Raw genomic sequence first — 14,051 nt, forward strand, 5'->3', positions numbered from 1 at the left:
CCGACCCACGCACGCCGCTGCTCGCCGCGCTCGACGACGCCGGGTCCGACGCCGTGCGGTTCTTGCTCGATCGCGGCGCGGCCGTCCCGCCCGCCAACAGCCGCGCCCCCGACGACGCCCAGGGGAACACGCTGCTGCACCTGGCGGCGCAGAAATCGCCTGAGCTGCTGCGCGTGCTGCTCGCGCCCGGCGCCGGCGCCGACCTCGAGGCCGTCAATGCCGACGGCGCCACGCCGCTGCACTGCGCCGCCATGCTCGGCACCGTCGGCCAGCTGCGCATGCTCATGGACGCCGGCGCCAACGTCCAGGCCCGCACAAAGGCCGGCGAGACGGTGCTGCACGTCGCCGTCGCGAACCCGGCTGCCCCGTATCTGGGCATGCGCCGCGACGCCTTGGAGAAAATTACCCTGCTGATTGGCGCCGGCGTCGATGTCAATGCCAAGACGCCCGGACAGACGGCCCTCGACCGGGCGGGACGGTTTGAGAGCGTGGCCAATGTGCTTCGGGAAAACGGCGCTACAGAATAGGGCGCCGTCTGACATAGACGGGAAGAAATACGGAGAATTTCCTTGTTTTAATGAATGAGATGTTGGATATCTACTCATGTACTAGCCCTTTAGCCGTCTGCAGAAACATAACAATACTTGCCAACGGCCTCGGACCTTTGTGTAAGACCCGATCTGTGTGAGCCATCCGACAAAGAGATACTTGGACTTGAACTTTCGACTGTCTTATTTTGGATCTGCGTGGAAACCTAAAGTTCGTGGCCTACGACTTCATTCAGCCTGCCTCAGCAAGAACAACAGCCAGAAGCACCGTGAGGATTACCTAAACGACACCAATGATTCGCTTCAAGTCGCCAAATGCAGCGAATGCGGGGATGAAAGGCTTTGCCAAGTCTTTCGAGGACTAGTCGAACGACCCTGCTCCGTGTGCTGCAGCCACGGAAAGAAAGCTTGTTTGCTGATCATTGGTACATATGACGAGAGAGGTAAATCAGGCCAACATCTGGGCTTGGGGCAACGATAAAACTGCCGAGTGATGATCGAGACCAGCGCAACTACACATGGACAAGTAAAGCACAAAAAGGCCGCGATGCGCATCCGGGTTTACCAAGAGAAGGACCATCTTGGCATCCAAAGGCCGTTCTGGAAGGCCTTGGCTGCGGCTGACCGATACATGGTTTTTCCAACCCTTTTTCTAGCGTCAAGAGCTGCCCCACGGCCGGACAAGATTCACATGTACGGCGAGTATTATCATACTTTCCGCGTCGCATATTGATGGCAGCAGTCCAACTTGTTCCTGCATCGGGAATCGGCACCACGCAGAGCGACGGCCGGCAGCAGGTCAGAAAGGACGGGCGACAACACAAATGACGAGGGAAACAAGGGAGAGAAACGAAAACGGCATCCCGAACGAATGAAATCAGCCACATGCGCCAGCGCTATTCTAGCGGCGGGTCATCATTTCTTCTAGAAGGGTCAAGGGCGTTTGGGGATTCACGCTACGTCACTGTCGGGGTGGGCTCTGTGGTTGGGGCTCGCGGGCTGGCTAATTATAAACTTGGCAGAGAGTGTGTGCTACACGCCCTTCATCTCCTTGGATATTCCGCATCCACGTCGCTGCCAACTCTCAGAAGGGGGCAGCGGCGGTGGGCGGATCGTCAGAGGGGCACGCAACGCCCGTTGTTTGGAATGTGCCGTTACTGTTGTGAGATGATGCTATTTGCGTGTCCTCTCGCTCCTCGTTCTTATGATCGTCAGACACGTGTAACTACTTGGGATATGCGATATGCGATATGCGCATTGGGTAGGACAAGCACACGCAGCACACAGACAACACGCCGCAGCCAACAAGAGGACCTATTAAAGGGTCGTTATCAAGGTTCGCCGCCCGTGGCGTCGCATCATGCGACAAGCTCTGCATCGGCTCCAGCGCATTTCCTGCAACCTTGCAGTGTCTGGCTGATTGATCTGCGGCGCGCGCGCATTATCAGTTGGTGTCTTTTGCAAAGGCGAAGCCCTGAACGTTGCATGCCTCACTCCCAGACGGAAGATACCAGAATGCCCACCCAATACAGCGATCCTATAAACTCGGGAAATGAGATATTTCCAAAAACTCCGGGGCGCCAGCCTCGTTTGTTTGCTCGCGTGTACAGTGCAGGTCGCCCCAGCCATCTGCGGTCACTGTCCAGATTCTCCGCGGCTCCTTGTTCATCGTGGCAAGTTAGGGTCGGATTTCATTGCCCTTTTGGCAGGCAAAAAGTGGAAAGGGGAGCCATCGGAATCAGAAACGATTCTCTGGCCCGGTATTACTACGTTGCGAGACGCCAACTTACTCAGTCACCGCCCATCGTTCGGCTACTTTTTAGCTTTTGTGGGCAAAGCCCTTTTGTACCTACAATTCGCGGCCTCGCGGCATTCTCAAGCTCCGTTTTCTCTCATGTACAACAACTCAATCAAGGTGTCGAGCCGTCAATCCCTTCTCCACTGCGCTATGCTTTGTTCAGTGCGAGTGGCTTGTCGCCTCCCCCCCTTCGCCGTCTTATTATTACCATGGTGTAATACCGGTTGTGGTTGGCTTTCTTACTAGCGTTTTAGTAAACCAGCGAGGCCTTTGCCAGAAAATGGCTCACCTACTAGTTACTTGCAGGCTACACACCCACAGCTTAGACTCTCCGAGTACTTGTTGGCGCCTGTTGCGACAAGTTGGTCTCAATTGTCCGCCGTATAACCAAATGGTCAAGATGATCAGACAAGAGGATTAGAGTTGCTGACGGCCTCGGAACATGGACCCAAGTCCAACGATCAGCAGCATATAATCCTTCTTCGTTGCTTTGTCGTTTTGCCTTGCTCGGGGTCTGAAACCCGTATCAAGCCCTCCGTGGAGTACCTGGGTCCCGTCATAACTAGGATGGATGGTTGGGTCTGCCGCCTTTGCCGTTTCGTCCGGCCGAGCCCTTTGCCCTCCCCCCGCCTAGCTGTACTCAGTTGGGGTTGGTCAACAACGACGGAGGAGTCTGCGAGTAACTAATACACCAGACGCCATTTGGCGACCCTCCTTCGGTGCCGGAATGGCCAAACTCCTGCCCCCCACGCGCGTCGGAAATTGAGGACCTCGCTGATATCGCAGGCGGGCGTAGGTGGCAACGTTATAAAGTCCCCCGTCTGTCACTTTACGATTTCACCGTCCTCGGAAGGCTTGTCCAATCTCACATCCTCATATACACATCTACTCTATCGTTTACTTGGAGGAGTCTGTCACGCCCGCAACCTACTACACGCAACTCATACAACACCGCCACCATGCCTGAAGCTTCTTCCCAGCCTACCTCTGCTGCCACCACCGCTGCTCCCGCGGCCGGCACTCCCGTCAACGTCTTTGGCGAGAACAGAGGCATCAAGTTCAACATCAAGGCCGGCACCAGCACCTGGTCTTGCACCCTCCAGGACCGCAGTCACTAGTACGTGGATGACACCGCCATCAGCATGCTCTGCAACCTTGACTAACCCGTTTTGCAGTGAGCGCACCAAGGCTACCCGTACCAACTCTACCGACTCTTCCGCCTCGTCCGCTTCTGACCGGTCCCTCTGAACAACTCACCAGTGTGAGCGCAGGGGACAGAATACACCCGAGCCATGACCGGTAACATCACGACTACGTACTTGGTGACCGTGATAGCCTCGCTCGAGGGATTTTTTTTTTTGCCTTGGCTGTCTTGATTACAAAAGAACTGCACCGGGCAGCTCACCCGCGCACCGGCGTTGGACAAAAAATGTCGCTTACCACAATGCTAGAAGCATTACTGTTTCCTCTGGACTGAGCGACTAAGCCTTTTACCATGCTCTTCCTTTTTGAGCAGTAGCCCGAAAGGTCTCATGACTGAACGTTTACATAGATTGATGTAAGAATATTACAATGTACAAATGTCACGATATAGCGACCTGTCCTGCTTCGCGACGTAACGTACTTCCCCACAGACTGAATCCCCGGCTATCCGGATGGCCCCTGTCCATTTCACCTAGCCTGGGCATTCTAACAAGAGCCTTTCCTTGACTAGAAGGTGTACACGTGCGGCTGGCGGGGCGGACAGGCTGTGGCTGCCGTTTACCAGTATGCGGCCGAGGAAGAGGGGCTGTTGAAGCTTCACTGCTTCAGTGGGACAACGTGCACCCTTGGAAATAAAACAGGCGCCACGACAAGCATGGCTGGTCGGGCATTGTTGCCTAAGCTCTTTGGAACACCGATGGGAAACAGACATGGGTTGGGCTGGGGGGTATCCTTGTATGCTTGTCGGGGTGACCACATGAAGCAGCGAGTACTTGATAATGAAGGGCAAATATAGCATCAATGATGAGTGGGATGAAGCATTCGTGAAAATGGGCAAGATAATAACTCATGGCTAACCCAAAAAAGACAAGGTCGACTATGTAAGCTTTAGCAGTAATTGAGACATTTCTGCACCCATGTCAGCTGCTTTCAACTTCACTGACCGTACTCCGTATTCGTATTACGAGTCTAGTCAAATGCCAAGGTCGAACTAATCTTCTACACCTCGGGTTCAACGTCGTCCACTGTCGGGACCTTGGTCAGCTTGACGTCGAAAAACGCCGCAAAAGATTGAACTGCGTCCCAGATCACTTGGGTGTCTTCCTTGGAGACGCCAATCCGGCGCGTGCCGCGAATGTGCCAGCGTGTTTCCAGCTTCAGATTCTGGCTCATGATGCACGGCAGAACCACCAGCTGCGTCTCCACGTCGTCGAGCGCCTGCCGATCCGACAGATACAGGCCGTAGGTGATGTGCATCGACGTCCAGGCAAAGTCCTTGTGGGCGTCAAAGAGGCCAATCGTGTCTGCGGCGTTGTGCGTGTACACCTTGCGGAACCAGTCGCGGGCGCGCTGCTCATTGTCCGCGTCGGCCTGCCAGCCCTCGCGCGACTGCGACAGGTCGCGATCCTCGGGCCGCTCAATGGCCGCAATGGCCAGGATGGACTCGATGGGCTTGCAGACGCCAATCACGCAGATGGACTTGAAGAGGGCCTCGCGCAGACGACGCACCAGCCGCTGGCGGGACGCGCTGGTTGAGAAGGCGGGCTGGGCGATGAGGTGCTGGTAGAGGTGTGCGGCGAGTTCGGGCTCCGGCCCGGTGGCGAGGCAGGACAGGGCGAGGATATACCATCTTTCGTCACCGAGCTGCGTTGTTTTGAATCTCGCCTCGATTTCTGTGAACAAGGCTGATAGCTTAGGGAGGTCGGATAGGGTGGATTGGTTGGATTGGCTGGAGAGCTCGGGCGGGACGGACAGGTCCGGCTTCGGAGGGGCTTCAGTGGAGGACATGGCGTCGGCGCGGTCTCTGCAGCCGCGTTTATGCAAAATTCTTTATGACGAAACGTTCTTGATGATGAAGAAGGACTCGAGAATATGAAAGAGGAAGGAAAGGCAGAATCGACATTTTATTGCAAACGGCCAGCGATGCTACCCCACCACCTACGGTCGGAGGCAGAGTTTGCCCGATGAGGCAGAGCTGCAGGAAAAGCAGGAGCGGCGAGCCCAGGCCAGACAGTCGACAGTCTCATCCCGCACATCTGCGTCCAACAGCGGTGTGCACTTGAACAAAGAAAAATAACATCGTCACATTCGCAATGAACAAAGCCGCTCTCCGACTCGGTGCTCCGTTCAGCGGCCGGTACGCCCTAAAAAGGCAGCGGAGCCCCACCGCTAACATGTGGTGGAACCGGAAGAGAAATCCGGGGAACCTCGTCTTTGGTTGTCACCTTGATTTTACACTCTCCAATAGCGATATTGACGTCGAATATACGCCCTCATAGTGTGTGTGGATACAGTCTTACCTGCACAAGTTGACCTGCAGTCGCGCCGAACACCGCATACACCACCGCCCCCCCCCCCTTCTGCGCCGCCACCATGAATCACTTCGACTTGGCCCTGCCCGGCCTCGACCAGGACCTCGCCGGCCTCGACGAGAGCGCCCAGTACGACATCTTCCAGGACTGGGACGTCTTGAACGAGTTTGCGCTTCTCGGACAGCAGCTCGAGGGCCAGCACGCCCACACCCCCGCCGAGGAGCCGCCGTCGGCCGATCTTGGGCCCGATGCTGTTGGCCCTGTTGCCGCTGACGACAAGGAGGCCCTCGAGACGGCCCTGTTTCGGACCGGCGCGTCCATACCGTACTTTCCGAGCCCGCCCGTCACGACGCCGTCCGACACGGCCGGCGCGCGCCCGGGCTTCCCGCAGAGCGCCGTGCGCCTCCTCCGCCAGTGGATGGCGGCCAACAGCCACTACCCGTACCCCGCGCGCGAGGACAAGGAGATGCTCAGCACCATGACGGGCCTCAGCCAGACGCAAATCATCAACTGGTTCGCCAATGCGCGCCGGCGCGCCAAGATGGCCGCGCCGCTGCGCCCGCCCGCGTCCACGATGGAGGCCATGTCCCCCATGGACATTCCGGCGCGCCGCGCCACGCCCGGCATCCTGGAAGGCCTGAACCCGATGCAGCGCTGGGAGAACTCGCCGCCGGATAACGAGCCGGCTGACGTGGCGGCCATTCTGGGCGCGGTCAAGGCGGCTCGCATTCCCGCCTCGCCGAGTGAGCGCTCCTGTCTCACGCCTGCATCGCGGTACTCGGACGACAGCTCCAGCGTCGGCTTCAGTAACGGCTCCTCCTTTGGAAGGTACGACGCGCCGTCGAGCGAGGGTTCCGTTCGGTCGGCCCGTTCCTCTCAGGGCGGCGTCTCCCTGTCGCCCTTTCCAGACAACCACTCGGCGCGGCGCAGGCGCCGTCGCAAGCGCACCGGCCTGCCCACGCACACGGCGTATCCCATAACCACGCGCGGCGCGTTCCAGTGCACCTTTTGCGCCGAAGACTTTCAGACAAAGTACGACTGGCAGCGGCACGAAAAGACGTGGCATCTCTCCATCGATCGCTGGGTCTGCGCGCCGACCGGCCCGCTCACGGTTCATCCCGTAACGGGCTCTCTCACATGCGTATTTTGTTCGCAGCCGAGCCCGGATGCGGCGCACTTTGAGTCGCACAACTTTTCTCTCTGCAGCAGTCGAACGCTGACCGAACGGACCTTTTACCGAAAGGACCATCTCACCCAGCATCTGCGGCTCGGCCATCACGCCAAAGTGCCAAAGGAGACGCTGGAGACTTGGAAGGCAGCGTCGCCAGAGATCCGATCGCGTTGCGGATTCTGTAATACTATTCTACACAGCTGGGGCGCGCGTGTTGACCACCTTGCGATGCACTTTAAGAACGGGGCCACAATGGAGCATTGGACGGGAGATTGGGGCTTTGACGAAGCTGTCCTTCGCACGGTAGAGAACTCGATACCACCATGTACGTGTTGGCGGGCATCATACCCTTGCTACAAGAACTAATCAAGTATGACAGATTTGATCCATCTCGAGAAGATATCACCGCTGCCATATGTGGCAAGCAGCGTTTCTCCATGGACACCAAATAGCCCTTACGAACTGCTCAATATGGAACTGGAATACTGGATAGTAAATTCTACCGACGACACTGGGAGCCCTCCGACTGACACGGAGATTCAACTTGAAGCATGCCGCATCATTCGCAGTGCTGATATCCTATCTATGGATCCTACTACGACAGCCGGCTCGTGGCTGCGTGACCTCGTGATGTCTTGCGAGGAAATCACCCGCGACGCCATGTTCCAGTCTGTCCGCGGCCAGGAGGAAAACCGCATGTCGGCACTGCGCATCAACGGAAAGGACAACATCTTCCAGGACTGTACTTTTGAAAGCGAACTGCGGCAGTTTACTCTCTCTCTGCCCCTGGGCGGCAAAGAGGTCGCTAATTGGGAGCTCCAGGTGGAAGCGGATCGCATCTTGCGGCGAGCCCAGCAAATATCCATTTCAAGCAAAGAGAATGTCTTGAATTGGCTACTCCGTCTGACCTACAATTCCACCGACTGGCTAGTCGACTTTCGCAAGCGGCTCTTCCAAGCCGTGGAACAGGGCGAAGAGGCTGCCGAGGTCAGCCCAGCCGCAGCCGGCGACACGTCCATGCTCGATGCCCAGACGACCAGCACCGACTCCCCCATGGGAACAGACCCCGATTCGACGCTGCAAGATCCGACAAAAGAACGCCAAAGAGCGGCCGCGGCGCGACGAAGGGGCTTTTACGATTTGAACGATGCAAATGGATATCGCCGGCTGGCGCGCGGTCTTGCGCGCTTCGTGGCGTCGTCCATGTCGGACTGCAACCCGAACAAGCATATCCCGAGCGACGAGGAGATTCAGCAACAAGCCCGGTGGCTCGAGTACGGCGAGTACGTATAGTCTTTGCGTGATTTCTGAGGGTTTTGTTCATGGTGCTAACAGGTATCGTTTTTGACAGAGGCGATCCGTGGAATCAGACGGCGGCAGACCTTCCTGACTGGCTCGAGCGATTCAAGCGTGATATTGGGTTGCTGCCCCGAGATACGGGGCCGGGACTGGGACTGATCAAGCGCAAAACTTAGTCGTACAGTATTCGTACAGCTGAAGACGGGCTAGGAGGCCTCACCTTGAGATGGGATTTGGATTGGCAAAAGTCGCGCCAAGTTTTGTGACGGTTGCAACCGACGCGGGCTGATAATGACGGCTGGCCCTTTCAAGTCAAAACTACACTAATTTGTAGCCTTAGGTAGGCCAGGACCAGACCGGAGTGTGCTTCGAGCTCGGCTCCTTCACAATATATTCTTTATCCTCCTCGTAAATTTCCATGTGTTAGTAGTAGTTTATAGACACGACGTGCCTAGGCTGCGAGAGCTCGTCATGGTGGCGAATAGAGCGGTTTTGCGTGTTGTTCTAGCCCGGTGAAGGCTCGGGCGACCATCTCCTCCCCCTACGTCGTCCTCGCTGCTCAGACCCGTCCGACTCGATTTCATCCACCGTTGCGTCGTCACTGCTCAGCGCCGACCGCGCCCGCTTCTTCGGACTTTGGCTGCGGCTATTCGCCTTCGCAGCCGCAGAAACAAGTTTCTGTAGTCATTCAAGGATATGGACCGCACTTGTGGTCTATTGTCACCATCGAGTGTCACAAGTGTCCGCTTCACACGCTGGTGTCCGCTTCACACGCTGGTTGAGAAAGACACTCTTGGAGAAGATGGCAAGGGCAAAACGACAAAAGAGGAAGTGTGTCACTGCCCCACAGAGCGGCTGCAGCTCTAGGTTATGGTACTCTGTCTCGAGCTCGTGCGATGAACTTCTCCAGGACATGAAGAACCCTTCTACCTTTCTGTAATCAAGGCGAAACGGTTATCATCCCACAACTTACGTATGTCACGACGTAACAAAATTGCATTTTCCGCGCAGCGCGTATCAGAAGAGAGGTCGGGGTTGGCCGTGTACATGAATATGATGTTACGCTGCCACCATTCGCTTTGCGCCTGAGGGATGATGTGTGCAATCACGTTAGCGAGCTCCGAGGCTGTCACACGGCATATTTGGTCTCTGCTTCCCACGTCATCCATAGAGGTGGGCTCGATGTGCAGGCTTTCAGTAGCGCATGATTCGGGGAGGGTGGTCGGACAGCAAAAGTGTTGATACGACGGGACGACTGGGTAGTGATCATCTACAAGGGTCTCGTTAGTACCAATGAAGACGAAAAAACGAAGAAAAACGGGAAGAGCTCTCAAGAGCATCAAAAATACTGTATTAGATTTCGATACGTACCGTCTGGGACTCTAGAATAGTAGTTCTTATTGACAAGTATATCGTCTCCTGCTTCTGCCACCGCTTCGCCATCTCTAGTTGGAGAGAGAAAGCCATCCTAGCGGGAGTTGGCGAGAACCGCGCAGGCGATGCGAGCCGTTTCGTGATGAATGCCTCGGTCGTCAAAGGCGGGAAGGCTAAGCAGCACGTTCCGTCCGTCGGGATACCCAGGATGCAAGAAATGGATTTGCGAGCCGTAGCTAGGCCCAAACGCTGACCGGCGGGTCTTGATGGATAGAAGTGGCATTGCAAAGTGATGAATGGTGTGAGTTTTGGCAATGTGCAGGAAACGACATGTGTAAGACCTGGCTTAGTAAACAACTTCACCTTGCAAGGCACTTTAAACCACTAATTATAAATACTACCAACTCCCTTATTCGTTCTATTTTTGCTACTTGTTGACTTTTTTGTCCTTTTCATTTTTACTTACTCTTCTCATCCTTTTAATTCTTTGTCAAAAGCAAAAGGATAAAATGTTTCGCAGCACAACTTCACTTTTCATAGATTCATGTAAATATCAATCATTTTTCAGTGCCCTATTCGGTTGCTATAAAGACGATAGTCACGTGTATGGTGCAGGTGCGGAGTTATCCTCCCAGCCTGATAACTCCTTCAGCCTGATACTCCTTCACGTTACATAACACCCAACGGACCCGTCAACAAAAAGAGATCCCAAGATTTGAAATCGGAAGATAAAAAACCAAAGGCCCTCAAGAAAGGACACATGGCACAAACAACGCTATCGGGTCCTTGTCGGGTCTTCATCAAGTGCTCGCGGAGCCGCTTCGACCGTGACACGAAGCGCGCTGGCGGCGACGAAACGGTGGTGGACGTGGCCCTGATGAACGACGTGGTGCGGTTCGCGTCGGGCGACCCGGCTAAGGCCCTGCTGATGGGGACGTCAGTGTCGGAGCGCCGCGTCTTCGTGCTCTTTGAGTACGAGAATGCGGAACATGACCCCGACGTCAAAGTGCTAGGCTTTCGCGTGAGGAAGCATATCAGGCCGCTCTGCACGCCGACCAGCGCCCCGGCGTACATTAACACGTACGTGACGAGGTGGATGTATTTAAATGAACACCATGATTGCAACTTTCCGCATCGTGCAGTGGTGAGTCAAGCCATCGCCCTCCGCTCTCGGTTCCGAGTACCTAACTGACCGTGTCCCCCCCCCCTCCTCTAAGCTCTTGCCGCCCGGCGTGCCAAACCCTTGGGCGCAGAAGCCGAAGCCGAAGAATCAGCAGGATGGAGAAGGCGGAGAGGGGAGCCGGCAAGGAGGGGAGAGGGAACCCGAGGTGAGCGGCGAACAAGGGCAGAGCAATGGACATGGAGAGAAGGGGGAGCACGGAGGTGATGACGACAAGCGAGCAGGAACAGAAGTTACTGCTACTACTACTACTACTACTGATGACGAAAAAGACGCAAAATAACGCGGGAAATCGTCTTGGGGCCATGCCAAACTACCTGCTCGCTCTAGTTGTCTGCGGATTCTTCACTCGAGGCACCGTCTGAGACGCTCTCGTCGCTGCTTGACGGAGGTGTCAAATACTGGTGTTTGAAACACGGCTCGTTGCGTACAACGTCCTTAGCCTCGCTATACACGATGGCATCCCCGGTACATGTCCCGTCGCAATTATTACTCCTGTCCCGGCGTCCATCGGCGCAGCCGCAGGTGAAATATTCTGTCCAAGTAACGCACATTGTCTGTGTAGATAGCCCGTCAGCTTTTCCGCTCTCTTCCAACCTCACACGTCCTCCTTATACGTACCGATAAAAAGTCCTTGTTGGGTCGTAAAGTATTGAAGTAGGAAGCGCCAGCTCTGGGGGTTTTTGGCGATAGGCGGTTCTGAGGAAGGATGTTTGGGGATGAAAGTGGCTTCGTGCTGGGTCACCTGCTGGGCTGGCGTAGCCGAGCTATTTATCACTTTTCTACTATTGATATTTCCTAACAATTATTTCTCTCTACTTTCAAGCAAATACGTCGCCCAACTAAGGCTTGCAGGAGGTATAGCCACGTTTCACGCTCCACACACAGTCTGCGCAAGGCCGAGGGGCAACACGGCCGGCCAACGTGAACGTTGCAACTAACTGTGCGCAACAGTTGGGAGAAAGCACAGCCCTGTCGGTAACAAGACCAGACCATACCCCCTCACTCCTTAGCTGTCCAATGAATGAGAGACAACATCGTTGCCTTGCGAGGCTGATACAGGAAGCAAGTCTGCCTTGGAAGCAGGTCGCATGGTCGGCATCCTCGAACCGCCCAACGTACAATAGTTCTGCATGAGAGTGGGCATCTGAACGCGCGATTGCCACCAACAAAACTACCATATGCTCGCGAGATTTTCCACTTGTGAAGGAACAGGCTTTTGGATGTCCCTCCCCGCCCCCCCCATCATTGCTGCCTAGTTCTGTCGGCTGGGCTCGGCGCCTCGAGCAACCACTCAACCCCTGCAGATGGGCAATTGTCATGTGGGCAGCGAATCCTCAAAGTCACAGGGTGGCAAGGCTCTCATCGATTTATTGGATAGCCCAGTCATGCGGATGATAAAGCAGGCTATGCTTGTGGCCTGCCTCCAGGCCCTGATGCGCGACGCCGAGATGAACAGCATGGTGCCATAGATAGCCGCCGGGGTGAGCGCCATCTGCAGGCGGCCTATTGTACGGATAAGTTCTTGATAATTGTATTCCTGTCCCGGCAGAATGAACGGTTCAAAGAGTTGGTGTTGTAGGTCGGTCACCAAGCCTTCTCTGGCCGTGGCAGCGCATCCATAACTAGGATCTCAAGTACAAAGGAAAAAGGCCGTCATCTCCAAGAAACCCTTCTTTACACCAATGATCTGCCCGGCGCTTTGACATGTGGAGCGCGGGTCGTCCCGCGTCGCCACTTGCCAGGGAGACAAAATTAACTACTGGTCAGACGAAACAATCTAGCGCAATTGAGAGCACAAAGTAAATTGATGTTGTAGTAAAAGAAGTAAGGGCTAAAACTATGGTATTATCCAAAAGAAAGCAGCAGAGAAGACTCTAACAATATCATTTCCAATCATTTCAAGTCGTTTCATAATATGAAGAGAAGAAAAGTCATTCGCTAAGACAGTCGCCTGCCAAAGGCATCGCATCATTCTACCTGTACACGAGGACAGTTGCAAAGATTAGTTGTACACAATTATTGGGCGTTCCCCTTGGATTCCAAAAAAAGAAAAGAAAAACGCCGCCGCGATGGTAAAGAGGAGTCGCGCGCAGTAACAAGAAAGAGATCATGATTTCGCGCCAGTCATAAAGCGGCGAGTGGCGTCAGGCCACAGAGCGCTGTCGAAATGGATATCCGAATTCACATCGGGGAGGAGAGGTGCTGCGGCAAGGCCGGGGGGCGGGCGGAGACAGGGTAGGGCACCGTTCGGCTTCTGAAGCGCATGATGGCGGCTATGGTCGAGAGCCGTGACCGGGGTGTCAGTGACCGTCGCCAGGGGCAGTTTTGATGGCGCAGGATATGCGGGTCGGCTAAAGTGTGTGTCCATGACACTGAATGCGGTTTCGCTGCGGCCGAGTTGAGCGCCGCCGTCGAGGTCGCCGTCGGGACTAGACGTGCGTGATATGCAGGATGCAATGCTCGCATTGTCGTCCAGCTGCGCACTGGCTGGAGGGATGGAAGGGGTATTTTTCGGTTGCGTCTCGAATTGAATATTGAAATATGCATCCTCGTCTCGCTGCGTAGTAGCCTGCGGAGTGGACGACGTATTGCTCAGCTGCTCACTCATTCGTCGAGTGGCAGCAGCGTCTCTGTCTTGCTGAGAGCTGGTCTGGGTCGAAATTGGGGTATTTTTATCTGCATGCATTGTCCCATTGTCTAGCTGTGCAGTTCTTTGGGGAGGAGTATATGCATTGTCATTTTGATACTTGTGAAGTCGATTTATAGCTGCGTCGAGCTGCGTCTCAAACCGGAGAGTAGAGATATCGGCGTCCGGCGGAGCGGCTGTATGTCGGATGGTTGTGGCGTACTTGTCCCGCGGTGAAGTCTTCCGTGTGATAGCCGTAACATTGCTGCCCGGCTGCGTGGTGGCCTGTGACATTTCACACGCTTTGTCTAGCCGCGAAGTGACTGCGGGCATGTCGGAGGCATTGTGCGGGAAAAGTTGACTAGTAGGCTCATTCATTCCCTGACGCGCAGTGAGCGGAAGAAGATTAAAGGAGCCGTCGTCAACCGTAGGCTCATTCATTCCCTGACGCGCAGGGAGCGGAAGAAGATTGAAGGAGCCGTCGTCAACCGTAAGCTCATTCATTCCCTGACGCGCAGGGAGCGGAAGAAGATTAAA

General features: G+C 55.3%; 6 protein-coding genes across 6 annotated transcripts in view; 2 read left to right on the forward strand and 4 right to left on the reverse strand.

The window, feature by feature from the left end:
* Positions 1–1,632: 1,632 nt before the first annotated feature.
* CCM_02541 (uncharacterized protein) lies at positions 1,633–2,217 on the reverse strand (the record flags this gene model as incomplete). The annotated part of the gene is made up of 3 exons (XM_006667693.1): positions 1,633–1,773; positions 1,834–1,964; positions 2,094–2,217. 3 exons carry the CDS (start codon positions 2,215–2,217, stop codon positions 1,633–1,635), a joined length of 396 nt encoding a protein of 131 aa, XP_006667756.1.
* Positions 2,218–3,305: 1,088 nt separating this feature from the next.
* On the forward strand, positions 3,306–3,594 carry CCM_02542 (uncharacterized protein; the record flags this gene model as incomplete). The annotated part of the gene is made up of 2 exons (XM_006667694.1): positions 3,306–3,463; positions 3,522–3,594. The coding sequence occupies 2 exons, from the start codon at positions 3,306–3,308 to the stop codon at positions 3,592–3,594; spliced, it is 231 nt and encodes a 76-aa protein (XP_006667757.1).
* A 954-nt stretch (positions 3,595–4,548) lies between these two features.
* On the reverse strand, positions 4,549–5,337 carry CCM_02543 (uncharacterized protein; the record flags this gene model as incomplete). The annotated part of the gene is made up of 1 exon (XM_006667695.1): positions 4,549–5,337. One exon carries the CDS (start codon positions 5,335–5,337, stop codon positions 4,549–4,551), a length of 789 nt encoding a protein of 262 aa, XP_006667758.1.
* Positions 5,338–5,922: 585 nt separating this feature from the next.
* Positions 5,923–8,507, forward strand: CCM_02544 (homeobox and C2H2 transcription factor; the record flags this gene model as incomplete). The annotated part of the gene is made up of 4 exons (XM_006667696.1): positions 5,923–6,893; positions 7,233–7,357; positions 7,412–8,315; positions 8,384–8,507. The coding sequence occupies 4 exons, from the start codon at positions 5,923–5,925 to the stop codon at positions 8,505–8,507; spliced, it is 2,124 nt and encodes a 707-aa protein (XP_006667759.1).
* A 328-nt stretch (positions 8,508–8,835) lies between these two features.
* On the reverse strand, positions 8,836–9,988 carry CCM_02545 (uncharacterized protein; the record flags this gene model as incomplete). The annotated part of the gene is made up of 6 exons (XM_006667697.1): positions 8,836–9,009; positions 9,086–9,105; positions 9,180–9,254; positions 9,305–9,586; positions 9,703–9,799; positions 9,821–9,988. The coding sequence occupies 6 exons, from the start codon at positions 9,986–9,988 to the stop codon at positions 8,836–8,838; spliced, it is 816 nt and encodes a 271-aa protein (XP_006667760.1).
* Positions 9,989–12,995: 3,007 nt separating this feature from the next.
* Positions 12,996–14,051, reverse strand: part of CCM_02546 (Protein kinase domain-containing protein) — a gene marked incomplete at both ends in the record, with an annotated part of 5,071 nt that continues 4,015 nt past the window's right edge. The window contains one exon of the mRNA XM_006667698.1: positions 12,996–13,837. Within this exon, the coding sequence (XP_006667761.1) occupies positions 12,996–13,837 (842 nt within the window). The remainder of the gene's footprint in view (positions 13,838–14,051) is intronic.

Source organism: Cordyceps militaris (assembly GCF_000225605.1).
Source record: "Cordyceps militaris CM01 unplaced genomic scaffold CCM_S00002, whole genome shotgun sequence".
In the NCBI taxonomy this organism is placed as follows: domain Eukaryota; kingdom Fungi; phylum Ascomycota; class Sordariomycetes; order Hypocreales; family Cordycipitaceae; genus Cordyceps; species Cordyceps militaris.